The sequence below is a fragment of the Salarias fasciatus genome, chromosome 23 (genome assembly GCF_902148845.1).
Source record: "Salarias fasciatus chromosome 23, fSalaFa1.1, whole genome shotgun sequence".
Classification (NCBI taxonomy): domain Eukaryota; kingdom Metazoa; phylum Chordata; class Actinopteri; order Blenniiformes; family Blenniidae; genus Salarias; species Salarias fasciatus.
Window position 1 is genome coordinate 19,533,438 of NC_043766.1, and position 19,921 is coordinate 19,553,358.

Below are 19,921 nucleotides of genomic sequence, written 5' to 3' on the forward strand. Positions count from 1 at the left end.
TGATAAATAAAACAAAGCAGCAGTAGTTGTTGTTGTCTGACCTGCTTCAGAGACACGGACAGCAGCTGTCCGCACACTGCTTTTATTATGTGGAATTTCACTGTGTGTCTGATTGACAGAGGCGCAGGCGGTGGTGATAAACTGTTCTTATCCACATAATCAATGCCTGAAAGTAGTGAGCAACACACTCATGACTCCACAATGGACAAACGATTCAAGTGTCTCAGTTTAAAGAAAAGGAGGGACAAAACAGACGAGAGGCTCCAAACACAGGTAGTAGGTCCATCCTTGTTAAAATGTGTGATAAATGCACTTTTCAGCCAGGTTTGAATTGAACTGAATTTAATTTGTTTGTCTAAGTTGAACATAATATACAGTAAATAAAAAAACGTTAAAAAAACCCAAAAAAATGAAGAAAAAAAAAAGCTCAAAAAGGAGCAGGAAGAAGTATATACTCGTAAGTTTTTATGTAAATACCAATCAAAGTACTCCCCAGTTTGGATATTTCCAGGCTCTCCTCACTGTGTGAGAAAGCGCTGATGCTGGATGGGGGAAGGATGCAGAAGGCTGCCAAATGCCTGGAAGTGTGATGGGAGGGCAGCAGACGAGGAGGGAGAAGTGGATGGCAGACTGAACTCCACCTGTAGCCGGTGGGAGGCACCAGGCCCGCCGCCCGCTGCGCCACAATCAGAGCCCGCAGAAACAAAAGATCCTCCCTGCATGTGTAGCTGGTAGAAGCAGGGGTTTCGGAGGCCGTGGTCGTCATGGTGGGACGGGGAGCCCCCGAAGGCCCACTGGGAGCTCTGAGCAGAAGACTGAGACGGGCGCTGGATCAAAGCCGACGGACAACATCTGTCTGAGGTGGGATCTTGCAGGTTGTTCATGGGTGGGAGAGATGAGGGACATCCGAACAGCTGCTGAGGACACTGGTCACCACACAGCTGTGACAGCTCCATCACCAGCTTACCATCTGGACAAAGGCAAGAAAGTCACAATAAGACACTTTAGTGAAAATAATAATAGCAGACGGCATGGGAACTTCTATTACAGATTCACTGAAGGTAACAGCCATTACATTTTGTTGTTTATTCGAAGTATACATTTGTAATAAGTGCATGTGGCTGGGTATTCAAAGTACACATTACGTTTCACCACACTGAAAACTAAATTAAAGTGTACACAAAAAAATGTCATTTCATTTAAATCAAAGTACTTTTTAAAGTAATAGTTTTTGAATGTGTGAAAGTTTTAAAATGTTTGATAGTTTTACAAGGTTCAAGTAGAATGTCAAGACTTTGCATTAGATGTTCTCAATGTGTTTTTCTTGCACAGTAAATCCTGCGTGCAAAACAAATATCAATGCATGTTTTGGTCGGTGCACATTGTATTTTTCTGATTTGCAATGCACATTTCTGGTATTCTGTCCTGTTTTTAAACTTAGCATCACAACAACAAATGAAGTTGTTGATTCCCTCTTCCAATCAAATTTCTGTGAACAACGGTTAAAAATATTTACTACGATGAGTAATTTCCAGATATGCATTTGCTACTGATGTGACGTGCACTCAAACATTTGATGTAAAAAAAGAGGCACATAATGAGAAGATTTTTATGGCTACATTTCAGTTTGATTTTGCACTACTGATAAGTTCACTGGAATTTGTTTTGTTTACTGTTTCTCTTCTTTTTTTCTGCTCTCATTACCTGCAGGCCCTGCCTGCTTTCTGTGGCCTGTTTGCACCGAAGTCAAGGCTTTAAGAGAAAGCGAGGAGTTCGTCTGCGACGTGGGCGGCCCTCCTCTTCTGGAGCACCATGTCAACATGAGCACACACACACACACACACACACACACACACACACACACACACACACACACACACACACACACACACACACACGCACAGACACAGACACACACACACACACACACACACACACACACACACACACACACATGCACAGACACAACAACATAAAACAGATGAAAAGAATATAATGAAGAAAATAAATGAGGGGCGACAGAAATGTTTCAAAAATAAAGATAATGAACGTGTGATGTGAAAATTTGAAAAAGCAAACCATGTGAATCAAATCATTTCATTCAATAAATTATATGGCTTTGAATGGACCAAATGATTGATAACATGAAAATATACATCCATCCATCCATCCATCCATTCATCCATCCATCCATCCTCTTTCCTGTGTAGTCGGTGCTGCAGTAATGTAGTCACAGTGCTGCACTGCTGTGGTTCAGAGGCTGAGCTGTACAGCAGAGCTCTCTGTTCACAGGTCAGTTACACACTCCCACCCTCAGCCATGGTCATTGATGAGGCTGAGCCTAGCTTAGCTCCGACAGTCATGAACTTTTGGTCAAGACTGAAAAAATGAGATGGCAGATACAAGTGGCTGGAGTTAGTTTTCTCTGCAGGGTGGTGGGCGTCACTCTGCGTGACAGAGTGAGGTCTTCAGCCATCCGGGAGAGGTATAAAGTGGAGTTGCAACTCCTCCACATTGAGAGGAGTCTGTTTAGGTGGGTCAGGCATCTGGTTAGGATGCCCCCTGGTTTTCCTCCCTTCAGAGGGTTTAGCAGGTTTGTCTGACCGGGAGGAGGGTCAGAGGTCTGCCCAGGACTCGCTGGAGAGGCTATATATGTGGTTTGTTGGTGTGTGTGTCCCCCCCCCCCCCAGAGAAAAGCAGGAAGTTGCAGGGGACAGAACCGTCTGGGCTGCTTTGTTTTCTATGCTGCAACTGCGACTTCATAACAAACTAACATGAATATATGCACGCATAATGATTTTAATTAATGAATAAAGAAGTTTTTCACCATTATGAGACTGAACTCAATCATCCAGGTTGTGTGAGGGCTATTCTGGCTAAATGCTGAAACTAAATCATTAATTAGTTCAAGGGAAACTCTACAAAAAGATGATATTTTATTTATTTTTTTATTTCATATAAGGCTGGGCACGTTAACGAGTTATTAACGCGTTAACGCACTGCTTAATTAACGACGACAAATATTTTCATCAGGCGTTAGCACACAAAGCTGCAGCACTTTCTGCGGTGAAACACGATCCATTCCTCATTATTTGCCATAATGAACTCTGCCGAATTATCAGAAAAATCATGATGAAAAGGCTGGTATAAGGCACAAACTGAAATAAGGAATGCAAATATGACAAAAATGAAAGTGAAACTTAAATCACGTCTTTTGCCGGCACAACGTTTCGGCCCACTGGGCAGTCTTCAGGCGCTGAAAACACGCAAAAGTAAAGTAAATTTCCCTCCAACACACAATCTGGCTTAATGACGCACAATTCGGTGTGACTGAATTTATCCTGTCTTCTCTGGCTGAGGGTCGGAGATAGAATGAAGTTTGAGGAAGTGAGCGCCCACAAGAAACTTCAATTTTTTCATCTGCTCTGCTCTTAGTGGTGGTGGTGTGGTGGTGGTGTGTGTGTGTGTGTGTGTGTATGTTGTTGTTACTGAAATATGTAAAAGTGCAAAAACATTTCTTTAGGGTTAGGCTTTGTTGTGGTGTGGGTTAGGGTTAGGGTAAGGGTCAGGGTTAGGGGCTAGACATGAATGGGAGTCAATGGACGGTCCCCACAAGGATAGAAATACAAGACTGAGCGTGTGTGTGTGTGTGTGTGTTGGGGGGGTTGGGGGTGGCAATCTTGGTAAAGACTTGGTATTTAAAGTTAATATAAATCATATTTGATGAATTGAAAAATTTTTATTGGAAAATTATGCTTCTTGTAGAATTCTTGCAAAAAAAAAAAAAGAAAAAAAAAAGAAGTCCTTGTCCCCAGCTAGGGGCAGGATGATCATTACAGACTACTTTTGAATTCATTATTGTATTTTGCGCATAGTGCGATCAATCGCAGAAAAATTATGTGATTAATCGGGATTAAGAAATGTAATCGTTGCCCAGCACTATTTTCATATATTATTTTATCTTGTTATCTTTAAATTGAACCTGCTACTCCTTTCCACATGAAGAAGGAAAATACCTCTAAAATATTGGATGAAATTTTTTACTGTTTTAAATTAAAGCAGAGCAGAATGAATGTGAGCCACTGTGTCAGTCGCCAATGAAGTTTATATTTTACCGTGTTTGCCCAGGTCTGTGCTCATCTGTGGAGGTAATGGACACCCCAGCTGCCCAGTGGTCACTGCACTATGAGACAACGGTCCAGAGGAACTGTTGCTTTCTTCCAGCTCACCAACCTCCGCGTCCTGGTCTCCATCCTCTCTGCAACACACAAAAAACAAGTGTGATCTCTGACTCCAACGTAAATTCCACTGTAGATACTGTAGTGAAAGCAGTGCAGCACATGGATGGATTAAAGTTCAGAGGCAAAGCGTTAACATGAAAGCAACCCAGAATCAATAGGCAAAGCCATGAAAGGAAACAGGTTTCCTTTAGCAGCATCAGTCACAATGAATTCTTGGAGTGCTCGCTGTTGTTTGGTGAAGCTACAAGTCATGGGTGTGAAAAAATAAACAAGCTAAAAAAGCTTCATTCTACTGAAAGAGGTTCCCAGAATAGATTTAATGAGATGTTCAGAAACAGGAAATTCTCACTGCAGGTGCAAAAAGAACAGAAGCATTGTGGGCCCTAAGCTGGATAATTAAATACAAAGTCAGCTGCAGCACGTTTCAAATAACTCACAACCTAAAACAGTTCCTTGGCTCCCTTTGTATCATCCTAGTCCACATCAAACCTGCTGAACAGAATATAAAGAAGTCCTTAATTTAGCTCTATGGAATTATGATAAATGGATGTGTCTTTAATTTAGAATATTGAATGTTTTTCCACACAGCCCATCAGTAGGTGTCGTGTTCAAAGCACCCTAATTATCTGTGTTGTGGCTCAGTCATGTTTCTTTGAATGTCTGCATTTATAAGTTCATGCATCAACGCATAAAACAATAGCAAAGTTCATATCTCATACATTTGATTCAAACTCATATCCATCCACAATTATTTAAAACAAAATGAAATTTCGTATTTCATCCTTGATCATTTTTTCATCAGATTTTTTAATGTATTTTTTCAACACAAAGCCATCTTTAACACATTCAAAGAAATGAAACATTTTGGATCATATGTTATGACTGTGCAAATAATTCACAGTCCAATAGCTTTTCAGTTGAATATACATAATCAAAGTGTAAGTCTTTATGTTGGTGTCTCCACAGAACTTACATGCTCCCTGAAAGCAGGCTGTACTTTCTACGGCTCAGCCTGGTGGCCTGTTGAGTGAAGTACATGTGACGGTCGGAGTTCTTCCACATGTAGTAGTATTCCACACACTCGCCCACAGACCGCGTTCGTACCTAAGGACAAAAAAAAAAGTTGTTATACTTAAGCTAAAAAAAAAAAATATATATATATATACACACACACACACACACACACACACACACACACACACACACATATGTGTGTATGTATGTATGTATATACATACATATATATATATATATATATATATATATATATATATATATATATATATATATATATATATATGTTCAAGTACCTTGTTTCCAACTGACTCACCTTATTGGCCTGAATGAGGTGAAAGTTTTTTCCATAAACTCGATAGCCGTGCTCAAAATTCCTACACTCTTCCTCACTCCAGGAGCAAAGCTCTTGTTAGGAAAAGTGGACAAAAAAAGGATGGTCAGATGTGCAAATCTGCATTTCTACGTACACCTCCTGAGCGAAATGTTACAGGTAGCTTGTAGCACTAGGTCCGATCCCAATTTTTCATCTAAAACTGTCTTTATTCATCAAACCAACAATTCAACGCAATGCAGGAATCTTTCCTCGTTGATTTTTAGTCAACAGCCTGCACATTTGCCAACTGCAATGGGCTGACGTCAAGTAAAACCATCACTGACTTGAAGGTAACAATTTTGGGATGACTGGAGCCTTGAGCCCTGGTGTGTTATCCAGGTGGAAGTATCCATTAGTGTAGACACACACACAGCGGTCATGGAGGGATGGATATATGGTTAATAACAGTAATGGTCAGTGCTGTCCCCCCATGTCACCCAAACGCCTGCAGCAGCCTGAACCTCAGAAAAGACACAGGCTGGAATTATGCTCTATGGTTTATTATATTTAGCATGTAAAGTGTTATTGTAAATTATCCCTCCAAGCATAACTTGAGTCATTCAAAAAATTGGTGAGACGGCGCGAAACTGTTCTTACCACTGAACACCTTCACATTGAAACGTAGTCGCCTCAGTGCCTCTTCTGCATTGAAGTTGCATTTCACTAATTCATACAGCGCCTGAAATTTAAGAGAAATATAAGATAATGAATGTACAACATACAGAAATCATTTTTGCTCAAACTGAGTGTGACGCGGCTGCAATGGTGTTTAATTCTGTCCAAGAGAGCAAAAGAGCTCCTGCTCTGTTTAAAAAAACAAACCAAAAACCAAAAAAATTTCCACTAGTGACTGAAAGTGGTGGTATTTATGCTAACTTAAGGAGAAAGATAGTTACAGTGTGGATTGATTATGTTTTATTGGTCAGTTAAGCATTAAGCATTATTTATTAGTGCAACAACATGAGGACATTTTCAGAACAGCATTAGAGCATTACAGGGACAGTTCATCTTACATCCCACAAAGTGTGTGTCAACAATCGTACAAAAACCTGTCAGACTATGCAGCGTGGATTTCCTACACTTTGGTATGACATTCAGTCAGAGGTAACAAATATTAAAACATAATTCTGTCTGTACCAATAACGTTGTTGTGTCGGGAAACTATCTCAGGCTTTCTTGGGTCGCATAAGTTTGGAACTGCTGTGTGCAAACACTGTTCACTCAGCAATTTAAGACCACATATTTTAAGAAATGATAAAACAAAATAAATGGTCTTTGTTTATATTAGGTTGAAAAAGCACAGTGTACATCTGACTTTAGGCAAATGTTAAGCTGAGATGCTGTGCATACAGTTAGTATATGATACATCAATGTTTACTGCTACAGCGAATTTAATAAACACGAGAACAATAGTAGAATTATAAAAATTAAGAAAACTAGGAGGTGAGCCATTCTGGAGCAATTTTCAATTGACTAGGAAATGAATAAAAAAACTGAAAACTTTTAAATCACATTCTAATGAAAAGTAAGACTTTCAGTGACTATGTGGCATTCAAAGTTTAACACTAACGCATATCTATGTATTCCACAGTTAATGAGTGTACTGAGCAGGTCGACCTTTGGTTGTGCCAGAAATTTCTTTGGCTTCACTGAGGAAAAAAAAGGTATTTTTACCTTGAAATACGTGACAAAAATCTGCTAATACAACAAGTGCAACTTGTCTTGGTAAGATTAGTCTTACAAGTACCTTTTGATGCTGAAATATTTCTTGTTTATGTGAATTTATCTTACAAATGGGATGAAGCACTTTAAATAAAAAGAAGACTCATAAACTTGGGAAGGTTTTGACTTTTTGCATTTCTCAAAAGATAAAACTGAATTAGTGTATTTTGGAGTTAGAGGAGAGATTAACTGTTCGCACTCTTCTTCAGTCTCTCAAGCAAGCAAGGGTTAAAGCGCTGATATTTCAGCAGGACTTCCAGAAATCAATCAGACTGTCTTCAGTCGATTTGACAACTATGATGTTGTCTTCACTGATAAAAAAAATCTCAGACAGTTGAAGCTAATTCAAAACACTGCTGCTTGAGTCCTCACAAACACCAAGAAAATGGAACATATCAGCCCAAATCTCGGGTATCTGCACTGGCAACCTGTCATACAAACATCACTGTTGGTCTACAAATATCTGGATGGCTTCGGCCCAGAACACATCTTCTGCTATCCAACCCTCTCAGGTCATCTGGATCAAATGTGTTTTCTGTTCCCAGAGTTTTAAAAAAATACACATATATATATTTATAACTACAATGAACAAGTCATTACTTTTGCAGAAAGCTGTGTAGGTGGGCAGTATGCAGTTGCCCAGCATGCAGCTGACGGTGCCAGGAGGCTGTTACCTGTTCATTGTCTTGGACGGTGACCCGTTGTGTGCATGCTGCCCCCTCTTGGCCACGAGATTTCTGTGCGTTCAACAAAAACTCCTCCACATCCTGCACAGGCAGAACCCCGGGCGTCCACAACAACTGGTCGACACTGCTCAGGACTGGTGAACAGCAGATAGAGAAAAGAAAGTGAGGCAGTAAATAAGTGAGGGTTGATAATACGGGAAAATGTTGCTTTTCTTTTACATCACAGATTTATTTTTTTCTGTTGCTCACCTCTCTCCTGGTAAGTATATGGGCAGATTGGGGGGATTTTGGCCTGATACATGGAGCCTACCATTATTTCCTAAAAACAAAACAAAAAACAAACAAAACAAAACACGCAAAAGAGAAGTCAGTGTGTCTGTAAACAGAGGTCAAATTGTTTATGCAGATGTGCAGAACTGACTTCATAATTTGAATATTCTGAACTTTCCCTCAGGTATTACTGAAGAATTCTGATGGTTCTGATATAACTGGCCCTTTCCTGCAGCGTTACGTCACATATGAACGAAAGGCACATCATCATCTCATCTTATTGCCTCATTTCTTAGAAGTCATTTAATAAAATGCTACAACTTCAGTGTTATAGCAACATTCCAAACTTGTGATACCAACCAGTACCACTCAGTGTGAGCTGATTGTTTAAAACAATTTTCAGAAAATCCTAATTTAGAAAGTCTGGTTAATGTACTTTTTTCTATCTAATAAAATAATCTCTATATATTTGGATCATTTTCTGCAGCCATTTAAAATTGAGTAACAGGATGATGGAGGAGCTGGAATCCAAGCTGACAACGGCCCAGTTTACATGGGTGTTTTTTCAATCCGACTGAAAACAATCATGTCAAACGCATTTGTATACATGGACGGCATACAAAGTGATCCATGATCAATCCTCGTTTACAAGGGCCCTGAGTGAAGCGGAAGTCTCTCACAGAACTTTCAGGTCTTTAGCTTTGCAGCCAGCAGTCCTCAGAGTGTTTTAATCAGCTGGATATCCGCTCAAAAAATGTTCCAACAGCTCCATGAGACGCTGCTCATAGAGCGAGCGCTCCCCTGGCCGGAGCACCGCCCCGCCGAGCGGCACATCCCGGTGTGTGCACCAGGACTCCGCTCCGCCTGCTGATGTTTCCAATTAACTGGTGTCCGTGTTAACTTGAGACCAACAGATGTTGAAAAACCGACTGAAACTTGCAGTCGTTCTAGTAAACGTCGGTTATCTACAGTTACATTAAATCTATAAGTTTCGAGTCTTTTGTGAGTCTCATTTTAACACATGAAATCTGTCACTCATTAACAAGGGAACCAGTTAATCCATAACACCAGCTGGGTGGTGCGCGAGCAGTCTGCCACGGAGCTCTTTGAACAACTTGCTGTGGCGCCATTTACGGCCATCTCGCCTCTCCAGTGTTTGCTCTGGAGTGTTTTTATTAAAAAAAAGTGTTTCTCAACAACCATCCAGTTCCAGTGCTTGTTTTTGACTTTCCTGCTTCCCGTTTACTGCGCACGTCACTAAGTACGAGGGAATGTCAGGAACAAATAATCTCACATATAATCTGCTCCGCTGTCAAGCACTGTGTGTATGAGACACGGAGTGGATTATCGATCGGCGTAGACTGCCTCGTACAATCGGATCTGAAATACAATCAGCTCCGAGTGAAGCGGATCCACCAGGTGTTGATATGACATATTTATAATCTGCTTCACTTTACAATCCGATTATACGGAGGATTTTTGGGCCCATGTAAACGTGGCCAGTGGCTTTCCCCTCACACAGAACTGAGAATCTACTTAAAGCATGCTTCAGATCAACAGTTCCAATTTTTTAGTTTGGCCAACAAAAACTGCCTCTGTAAAAGCTGGTGAACCCCCGCAACTTTAATTCTCATGAATTAATAAAATAAACTAATAATCAAATAACAATTAAAGCCTGGCCCACAAACTCACTCTCAATAAACACATGATAGTATCAGCTTCAGGACAAGAGGGAGTCTACATAGTCATATTCCAGGTTTCTTATATTTTCAACCCTTCAAAAGAAATATAAACAACAAATGCAAAATTATATGTAGTCCAACACACTTCAAAGACATCCAAGACAGCATAAAATAACAGATAGTGGGGTACCTTGTGCTCTTCATTGGAGGGAATAGAGGAATCATCAGAGTCCTCATCTGATGAGCTGACACAAGTGTCTTTGTCTCTACCTTCAAGGAACAAAACAGGGGAAAAAAACCAATCATTTTAAAGATTGCCATGCTGCAGCTTTCTGTCGGGCTATCCTAAAGTCCTCTATCTGCTGACAAATCTAAACATCTAATTGTAAGAAGTACATTTCAAAACCTCACTGTAGATTAACTGTGATTAAATTATAACTGCAGTATTTCAGGTTAATCGGTGTATTTAGCACAGATAAAGGGACACAAAAGCAATAAACTTTCCTAATTAATTAAATGCAATTTAATATATTATTGTTGTTTTTAACCCTGTGCTTGTTTTTAACTCTGTGTCCATTGTAGCACTTTGAGAATTGACTTTAAATGTAAAGTGCTTTATAAATAAAACTTATTATTATTATCAATTGTGTAACTGTTGCCCCAGCTCGACAGATCCCTACAAAAAGTGTCACTCCTAAAAAAACGAAAGATTGCTTCTATTAACTTTTATCGCCAAAGCAAAGAACTGTGAAGTGTCTCTTCTTCTCAAACAACCGAACACAGACTATCAGGGAAAATATGTTCGCTATTACCTTTGAATTAATAAAACTGTAGAAATAATCTCCCATTTTCTGTCACCTGTAATAATTTCAAACATTACACGGCCATGTTTCACACATGTGCAGAAGCACATCTTTTTGTGTGTTACCTTGGAGGCGGCGTAGTAAATCTGAGGTGTTTGAGGTGACAGAGGGTGTGAGATCGTCCGCTGATGATTCTTCTTCCTCCCCAGGAAAGAGATCCTCAGTTAACTGATCCTGATCCCAACAAAAAGAAACAAAAGACATTCAGTGCAGATAAGCGAGGAGGCCAGCTAAACAGAGGACGGGGCGCTCATCTCAAAAATCTACTAATTTTTTTTCAATGGTGAGCAGTGAGTAGGCCAGATGTCTTTCAGAATATCAGAAATACATATCAATACCAGCACAATCCTGGACTGTCCCTCACCTTGTCCAGTGTCTTGTCCGGCAGGCTGGCAGCCATGCGGCAGGTTTCCTCCTCTGGTTCTGACACTGTGTAGCCGTACAAGGCCAGCAGCTCCTCCAAGGGAAGCTCAGCAGCCTGCGAAGACAATTAAGAGGAAAACATTAACAAGAGGAGGTAAATGATTTCAGCAAAGAAGAAGATCATTTACAAACATGCACTGATTTCTTGCACAGTTTTAGGGAAATAGCATCCTTTAAATATCCTCAGCTCACTGAAGTCAAGAATGGCTTTTCTATCTTTCTTTTCGGTTAAGTCATCCAGTTTACAGAGTGAATGCTGGGGGACAAAAACACTCACTAAACAAAGAAATGTATAATTACACAAGATATGTGCTGAGAAACATCAAGAACATCGAGACTGAAATGAACCCATGAAGTGTTAACATTTATGAGTGAAGTAAATAATAGCATTAAACCTTAATTATTGAATTGTATTTGTTGAAAATACAACCAACCCATCTGATTACAGATATCATTCATGAATTGTTTGTACCATAGCTAACAAAGTGATTAGAAAGCATTACCTAGCAGTGACGCTCTTGTTCCTTGTTTGTGAAAGCAGCTGTACTTAAGGTTTTGCAGAAGCGAAACGCCTTTCAAATGAGGGACTTCACTATTTTCTGGCAGGCTAGTCTGGGAGACCTCAATGAAAAACTGTGGGATCATTAGTTCAAAGGAGGAGTGGTTGAAGTGTTTTCTTGTAATTAGCATTGGTGTGTTGCTGACGACTCCAGTCAGATAAGGGTCATCGTGTGTTGTTGACTGGGATTGGTTGAAAGTCACCTGACTTCTATGAATGGGTGTGGATTCGTCTTGAGGGAAAGCAAATGCCTGCATTTTCAATGGAGTGTTGGTGTTATCTCAGGGCCTCTTCTTTATTCAAGAATGGATATTCTATGGAAAACTTCTTCACACCTCTCTATGGGTCTATGGGGGTGGAAAACCATTGGTTTTCTCTGGCCAAAATTTCAACATTGTTCTCCTTAAATACATGTCCCTTCAGTTTTGGCCCAACAGGACGGCGTTCATTTAGCGTGCCGCTGAATTTTACCCTTTAAGACGCGTTCCAAATGGGCGTGTCTCATATGGGCGCCTTCCTTGCTAAAACAGTGTGAAAATTAAGATGTATATTTGTGTTCTCTTCAGTGTATGATTTAAGTCACATAATGTCATCTATGTATTCTATGATATGATACTGTTTTTACAATATTGTATTTATGTTACGAGAATGGGGTAGGGGTTAAATAAGACACTGTTCTTCAACCTGTTCCTGTTCTTTACTTCATGGTATGTATTTGCTTTTTTTTCCATAATTTTTATAAGATAAATGTATTTATTTTTAATGCTTACCATGAAAAAATAAGAACAAACGAAACGAAACGAAACGAAACGAAACGAAGCATCCATTTCAGGACAAATTCTGATCAAAATATTGTTGTGTTACATCTTCTATTACCATGGAAGCCCTTAAAAGACACGATTAAGTACTTTTTTTCCACTTTTGTGTGACATAATTTGTCAGTAGACATGGAGTATGTCCAGTTTTAGTGCATCTAACAATTTTTTGAGGATATCATTGACACAGTTGTGATCTTCTTTGAAGGAGAATGACTAAATTCAATGCATCTAATTTATGTGAGTTAAAACCTATTTCTAAACCTACACTTTTTTGTTGGTGTTTAATCAAAAAGTGTTTTTAAATTCTTAGCTTCGTGTTTTTAAGTGGAATTTTTAAGAAAAGTGTTTTGGGTTCAGGGTTTCACACCAAGTCCGCCTTCCTCAAAGTAACCAATAACTTCCAATTATTTGCCAACTGTAGAGAGTGCAGTGTTCAGTATCTTAGATTAGCATCTGAAACATTCGTAAAATTTGAAACTTTTTACTTTTTTTAGTACTTTGATGATCACAATTAATGCTCACCATAGTTCACAGTTCAGCACCACCATAAATTTCAGAGGTACTGAAAAGTTAGCCTCAAATTATCAAGTGGAGAAATTCTTTTGGATTTCTTTCTGGTTGGTGGTAGGAGGAGTAGGTATGCAGTTCCCTCACTCCTCCAACTTTTTCATACTTTTCGATGAAAAAGAAAAACTTTTTTTTTTTAAATCACCAAAGGCTGTCTGTTTAAAATTCTTCTGCAAGCAATCTACAGATACAGCATAATTATGTCCAAATCTGGAAAACAAACCAGAAAGATCCACCTGCAGTAAGCCCTGCGGTTAGCGCTAACTGCGCTGGACACGGTTTTAAAATCCTCATTTGCCACCATGGACATAAAACTAGATCTGATTCAGACCACAGTCTCAGGCCATCATTGATCTCGAGCCTAAAACAGAAGACGTGAGTCATTGCCTCGCCGCACTTCAAGAGAAAAACAGATCTCTAAATCAAAACTCTCTGACCTGGAGGAAAGGAGCAGGAGGCATGGTGGGTCTGCCGGAGTCTGATGAGGGCAATCGCCCCACTGCCTTTTCCTCCCAGCCACTCTTAATTCAGTAAGGGAGCGCTCCTCTCAGAGGCCAACGTATCCTCGTGGGACCCCAAGCCAGGACCAAAGGACAGACCGTGCCTCACCATGGTCCGCTTCCACCGGTTCCAGGTGAGGGATTTAATTATCAGGGAGGCGTGAAAACATGGTAACTTGGAATATGATGGCCACAAGATCGAGGAATATCTACGCGGACTGTACTGCAGAATTGTTTAAACAACGTGCTGAATATGAGAATGTCATGGCTGAACTTTATCAAAAAGGATTACGCTCATCCTTCCTTTTCTCTGTGAGGCTGCGCGTCACCTTCCCGAATGGCGAGAAGAAGTGGCCACGGTTCACATTTGAGGCTTCTTATTGAGCAGAACATTCCTTTAGAGTCTTCTAACATTATATGACGGAAATCGATTATTTATTATTGTTTCAAGCTAACTTGGTAATTACACTTGCTAATGTTTATGCCCCAAATACTGATGATGTACTTTTTGTTTTTTAACGATTTTCTCTCTAAATTCCCTAATTTGTTCTGATTTTAGAAGGAGCTTTTAAATGTTTCTTAGATGCAACATTAGATTGTTCCTCTCCAAACCCACCACCTTCACTAAATCTGTAAGCTTTATTAAATAACGTCTTGCTGATTTGGGCCTGTCGGTCCCCAGGTGTTTCCCCACCCCTCAGGGAGAGAATCGTTTTTTGTTTTTTTTTTCCATGTCCACCACACCTACTCCCAGATTGATTATTTTTTATAGACAGCTCTCTAATCTCCATTCCCAAATCCTGTAATTATGAGAGTATTACTATTTCTGATCATGCACCACTTGTTCTAGGCCAGATTTTTTTCCCAGAATTTCCACATTCAAGGATGCAGTGGAGACTGGTACATCTGCTGATTACAGACGAGATCTTCCTATTGCACATCTCCAACCACTAGGGATGGGAATCGAGAACCGGTTCTTTTGTAGAACCGGTTCCTCATGTCTCGATTCCAAGGAATTATTTGGCTGTCTCCTTAACGAGTCCGCTTATCGGTTCCGCTGTGTGCGTGACGACGCACCATGCGCTCCCGTGCATGCGCTCACAGCAGCCACGGGGCAGCTGCGGTCCGCTCTGGCGCCGCTTCAGAGCCGCGGACCGGAAACTTTCAGCAAGGATCATATTTTTCCTCACTCCGGAGCCCGCTGCTTCAGTCTAAACAGAAACAAGTCGGGTGCCAGATGGAAAGTAGATACGTGTTCCTAAATCAGTGATTTCAAAATAAAATCTGTGTCGTGTTTTTGCCTTCACATTGTTTTTTGTAATTCTTCTGGTAGAATATATGATAAACAACGTGATCTAATCATTATCTGCATTAGAAGAATGAACAATGTTGTACTTACTCATTGTAGGAAAGTCAAACTACACCAAAATTGCACAAATCAAAGCTCCATGACCGGAGCGGCTGTGTTGCCACATTGGACGGGTTTCTGCACAATCAAGCTTCTTTTGAACCTGAGGTGGGTTGATGGAATGGCTATGTGTTTGTGACGTGTTTTTTTTAAAAATGCAAATCCGGTTTTTACGGTTTTAACATGCATTTTCTACAGAGATGGAGGTTTGGATTGCTTGTCTATTGTTGGATGGTTTTAACATTATATTTGGGGCAGATCTTGCAACCTCCGTCAGCTGACAGCAGACACATCGAGACTGTGTGAGTGACAGTGCTGCAGAGCTGGACCAGACAGGGGCAGCCAGTGTGAGGCCGGTGTAATTTGGTTTTGAGCTTTCCAACCTGGCGTCAGGAAGAAGCTCCAGAGTTTGGTTGTATTTCACACAAAAAGATGGAACTGGGGCTACTTGCAGCTTGCAAAGTTTTCATGGCATGGATATTTTTGTCTTCTGTTCAGGATGCAGATATTAAAGAGTTACTGCAAACACCCCATTTGTATTGTTTCATTTCTCACTCAATGAGAATTAATAAGAGAATTGATAAGGAATCGTATCGATAAGCAGTATTGATAATGGAATTGGAATCACTAAGTTCTTAACAATTCCCATCCCTACCAACCATATGAAGACGCTTCTCAATAACAACCAAACACCATGTACGTCAAATAAAACTATCTGGAAGGATATGAAAGCGCACCTCAAAGGGGAAATTTACCACCCACAAAGGTAAGCAAAAACAAAATGAAATGACTAATCAGCGTTTCTTAGAACTGATAAACAAAAGCAGCATCGCCTTCTCCTGAACTATGTAAGAAGCGCTTGAAACTTCAAACAGAATTCAACTTCCTCTCTACTCGCATTGTGGAGGACCGGCTTTTTAGAAGTAGGAATGATTTTGATGAGCACAGTGAGAAATCGGGCAAACTTTTAGCAAAACAACTCAGAGGCCTTAGGGCAAAACAAATTATTTTTGGTTTACGAACGGATAAAGGGGGTGTCAAATCAGATCAAAAACTTATTAACGAGAAATTTAGAGCCTTCTTTTCTAATTAGTACCAGTCGGACTGAACGTGAGATATAAAAGCAACGGAACTTTGTTTTATAATCTTGACATGCCACTCCTGACTGAAGACCACAGAAACAAATTGGAATCACCCATGTGGAAATTATAGCAACAATATTATCTACGAAATCTGGTAAACCACTGGGCTACCAGCAGACCTTTTAAAGAAACTGTCAGCAGAGTGGTCCCTTTTCTCATGCCTGGTCTTCTCTGATTCTATTGATTCAGGAGCTCTTCTTTCGACTCTAAATCAGGCTTGTATATCCTTTTTCTTGAAAAAAGATAAAGATCTATTTGAATGTTCCTTCTGAAGAACCATCTCATTATTAAATACAGATGCTAAAGTCCTCTCACCTGGCTCAAACTACTTCACACACCCCCTTCAGCCACTGTCTTAACTAACAGTCAGTGTTAGGGGTAATGCGTAACAATGCAACACATTATAGTAACGATGTTACTTTTTAGGGTAACAAAGTAATCTAAGCCTGACACATTATACTTAATATATCTGAACGAAGCTATTTTACTGGACTACAGTAACACACTTTTCTGCATGACTCGAACCTGCATGTAAAGTTCTGACCTGACCATTTCATCTCACTCTGACCTTCGTGGACCAAGCCATTTTTAGCTCATCAAAAAGATACCTTCTCGCTCACCTAAATGCCAAATGTCCATCAAGTGAAATCCCACACAGTGCCTGTGACTGCATCTGTAAATCTCCACTATTAAATTTTGTTCATGGGTCGTGATATGGTCATCATGTGATGCACTTTGCACCAATACAGTTCCTGTTTTCTGTAGACAAGCTTGATGCTCCACCGTTCTGTTGTGACAGCTGGATTATGGAGGAGCAAAGTGTTCAAGGCTGAGGAGAAATGAGGTAAAACTTTGCAATATACACCGCAGCTTCCACGAAGAACAATGAGTGATATTAAGTCGTTACTGCGTTCTGATCTGAAGCAGCTAACCAGGTACGTATGAAAAGGACAAGCAGAAACACTCGTTTGACCTCGTCATATGTGCTTGGATCACCCTAGATGCATTTTAAAGGATAAGTTCGGTTTAAACGTTTTTCACATTGTTTATAGAAAGATGTAGAACAATATACTCACTCAGAAGGGTTTTCTGATCTCTGAACTGCAAACATCTGCTTCTTCTTCTTTGGAGCGGGTGGTGACCAACAACTTTTGGTGCACAGCGCCACCTACTGTGTCTCTTAGTGAATGTACTTCAGTTTACTTCCTGATCACCCTATTCACTTCAGAGATCTGTAAAACCGCAACAGCATGTATTTTGTGACACCGGGCTGTCGTGGAGGAGTGGCGTGAGCGGACCATGAGGAAATATTGATGAAACTAATTAGTTTTTGGACGATTAAAGCCATTTTGGGAGCCGGCGCCACGCATGCCCCATTGGCTAAAAGTATATGGATGTCTGCAGCTCGACTATGGATTTAAATTTCTCCCGAAACACTTTGCAGATCAGAAAACCCTTCTGAGTGAGTATATTGTTCTACATCTTTCTATAAACAACGTGAAAACTGTTTAAACCGAACTTATCCTTTAATGCCAGGTGGAAACGGGGCCACAGACGCCAATGTGTCTTCTGTGCTGGACCATATCACATCCCCAACCGACACAGAAACAGATCAGCATGTACCCAAATCAAAAGCCATGGACTACAAAGAAAGTGGAGCCCGTGCTGAAGGCCTGCAACACTGCCATCAGATCAGGAGACACACAGACATACAGCACATCCAGGGCAAACCTGAGGGGGGGGCATCGTCAAGGTCAAACACCACTACAAGCTGAAGGTGGAGGAGCTCCTTTCCAACTCTGACCCTCGATATGTGTGGCAGGACATCCAAGACGTCACTAACTACAAGTTCAGCAACTTCCACTACAAACTCCACAGATGTCTCCTTCCTGAATGAGCTTAATCAATTTTATGCTTGTTTTGATAGAACTAATGGGGAAAATGTGACCACACTCAGCCCCCCTGAAGATTGCCAGTCCCTCACACTTCCCTCCACTGACGTTCATGCTGCACTGAGCAGGATCAATCCATGCAAGGCTGCTGGCCCAGATGGCATCCCGGGCACATGCTCAGAGCATGTGCAGAGCAGCTCTCAATAGTTTCAAGGACATTTTCAACTTGTCCCTTGCAAAAGCTGCTGTACCAGCATGCTTCAAATCTACTTCCATTGTTGCTGTGGTGAAACACTCCAGGCCGACGTGCCTGAGTGACTCCCACCCTGTAGCTCTCACACCCATCATAATGAAGCGCTTCGAGGCACCGGTCTTAGACCATCTCCCAACCATACTGGACTCAAACCAGTTTACTTACCACAGCAGCAGGAGGGACATAAAATGCAGAGGGGCAGGAAGTTTTCAAGGAGTGAAATGTGTAGTGCAGTGGCGCTCTAGGGCCACGACAGGAAGCCAGTTTTTTTTAATGAAAGCCTGGTTTCCCCTGTCATTGGCTGGTGATCTGTACAGAGTGTAAGCTGTCTTTGCCTAGTCAACCAGGACTGACTCCACTTACCCTCGGACATACGTTGCATAATGTTGGGTAGAACAGGCAGCGGGGAAAAGTTTCATTTTGAAAGTTTACATTTAAATTTCCATGAGTTGGCATGGGGTTTTATTTTGAAAAATAATTCACTTCAGCACTTCAGCAAATTTTCATTTTCTTCACTTACTCTTTTTTTTTTCTAATCATGCATCGTTAAGTCACTCCGTTTTCATACAAAATTATGTTGCTTAAAACCAGTCTGTGGTGCAAAAACGTTTGGGGACTGAATGGATGGATGGATGGATGGATATAATCAAGGATGGATGGATGAAAGGACCTAGACTGTACGTTGGTCGAATAGCACAGAATATAACAATGAGCTTCATGACAGTGAGGACATCATGGGTACAAATTTATCTGCATCAATCAAGACTCTCTGGTCAAGGGACTACGTTTAGTGAATTAAAAAAAATAATAATTTGGATTTGCAGTGTGAAAACATCTTTGTTTTTAGGGAAAGAAGGTAAAAAAAAGAATACTGTACTGTGTGGGACTGTGTTGCCATCTTCATGGAGCAAGGCCACTCTGCTCCTTGTCTTCTAAGGACTGTTAAGACTTCCACTTCTCCAAATCTGGGCCTTCATCGCCGTACCTTGTCTGCTCTCCACTAGGCCACAAACTCTACTCTTGCACTCAAATGCTTTTCACCCTCCTGCAGAAAAAAAGAGTATTTTTACATTAGGTTGAAGTCGATAAAAGCACAGACACATCATGTAATGTTGCAGCGGACGTCTGTGTGCATCTGCAGCATACAGTGCACATGCACATTGAAACAACATGGGATCACACACTGATCCCAGTTCATCCCATTAGAAATCACCTGACTGCTGACTTTCAGACTGCCCTTTTTCAGTTGATCAGACCTGCTAGTAATGGGACTGGTGGTGAGATTGTTTGCATTTGAAAGTATAAATGGAACATAATTTCACTTCATAGATTAATCAGAAAATTTTCATCGTTTCATGAATTTTAAGTTGTTTGCCTGTTGAATCAACATGCAATGAACTAACTGCCGCAACTGTGAATTAACATAACATGAGACCTATCTGTGGAGTATTGGCAAATCTGGCATGATTAAGAAATAATTGAAACATTTCTACTCTGCACTATAA

At 40.6% G+C, this 19,921-nt stretch overlaps 1 protein-coding gene across 1 annotated transcript; it reads right to left on the minus strand.

Moving 5' to 3' along the window:
- Positions 1-477: 477 nt before the first annotated feature.
- mier2 (mesoderm induction early response 1, family member 2) lies at positions 478-19,450 on the minus strand. The gene is made up of 11 exons (XM_030082767.1): positions 19,294-19,450; positions 11,219-11,332; positions 10,920-11,028; positions 10,182-10,261; positions 8,289-8,358; positions 8,028-8,173; positions 6,229-6,310; positions 5,572-5,663; positions 5,215-5,345; positions 4,116-4,258; positions 478-970 (listed from the first exon to the last, which is right to left on the minus strand). Exons 1-11 carry the CDS (start codon positions 19,318-19,320, stop codon positions 519-521), a joined length of 1,446 nt encoding a protein of 481 aa, XP_029938627.1. The 5' UTR covers positions 19,321-19,450; the 3' UTR covers positions 478-518.
- Between the last annotated feature and the right edge of the window lie 471 nt (positions 19,451-19,921).

Excerpts from the sequence above, each read along its gene's own strand:
- mier2 (XM_030082767.1), bottom strand. The coding sequence starts at position 19,320 with ATGAAGATGGCAACACAGTCCCACACA. Across the intron at positions 11,029-11,218 it reads CGGACAAGACACTGGACAAG|GATCAGTTAACTGAGGATCT; the intron begins GTGAGGGACAGT and ends TGTTGGGATCAG. Across the intron at positions 971-4,115 it reads CACAGACCTGGGCAAACACG|ATGGTAAGCTGGTGATGGAG; the intron begins GTAAAATATAAA and ends GCCTTTGTCCAG.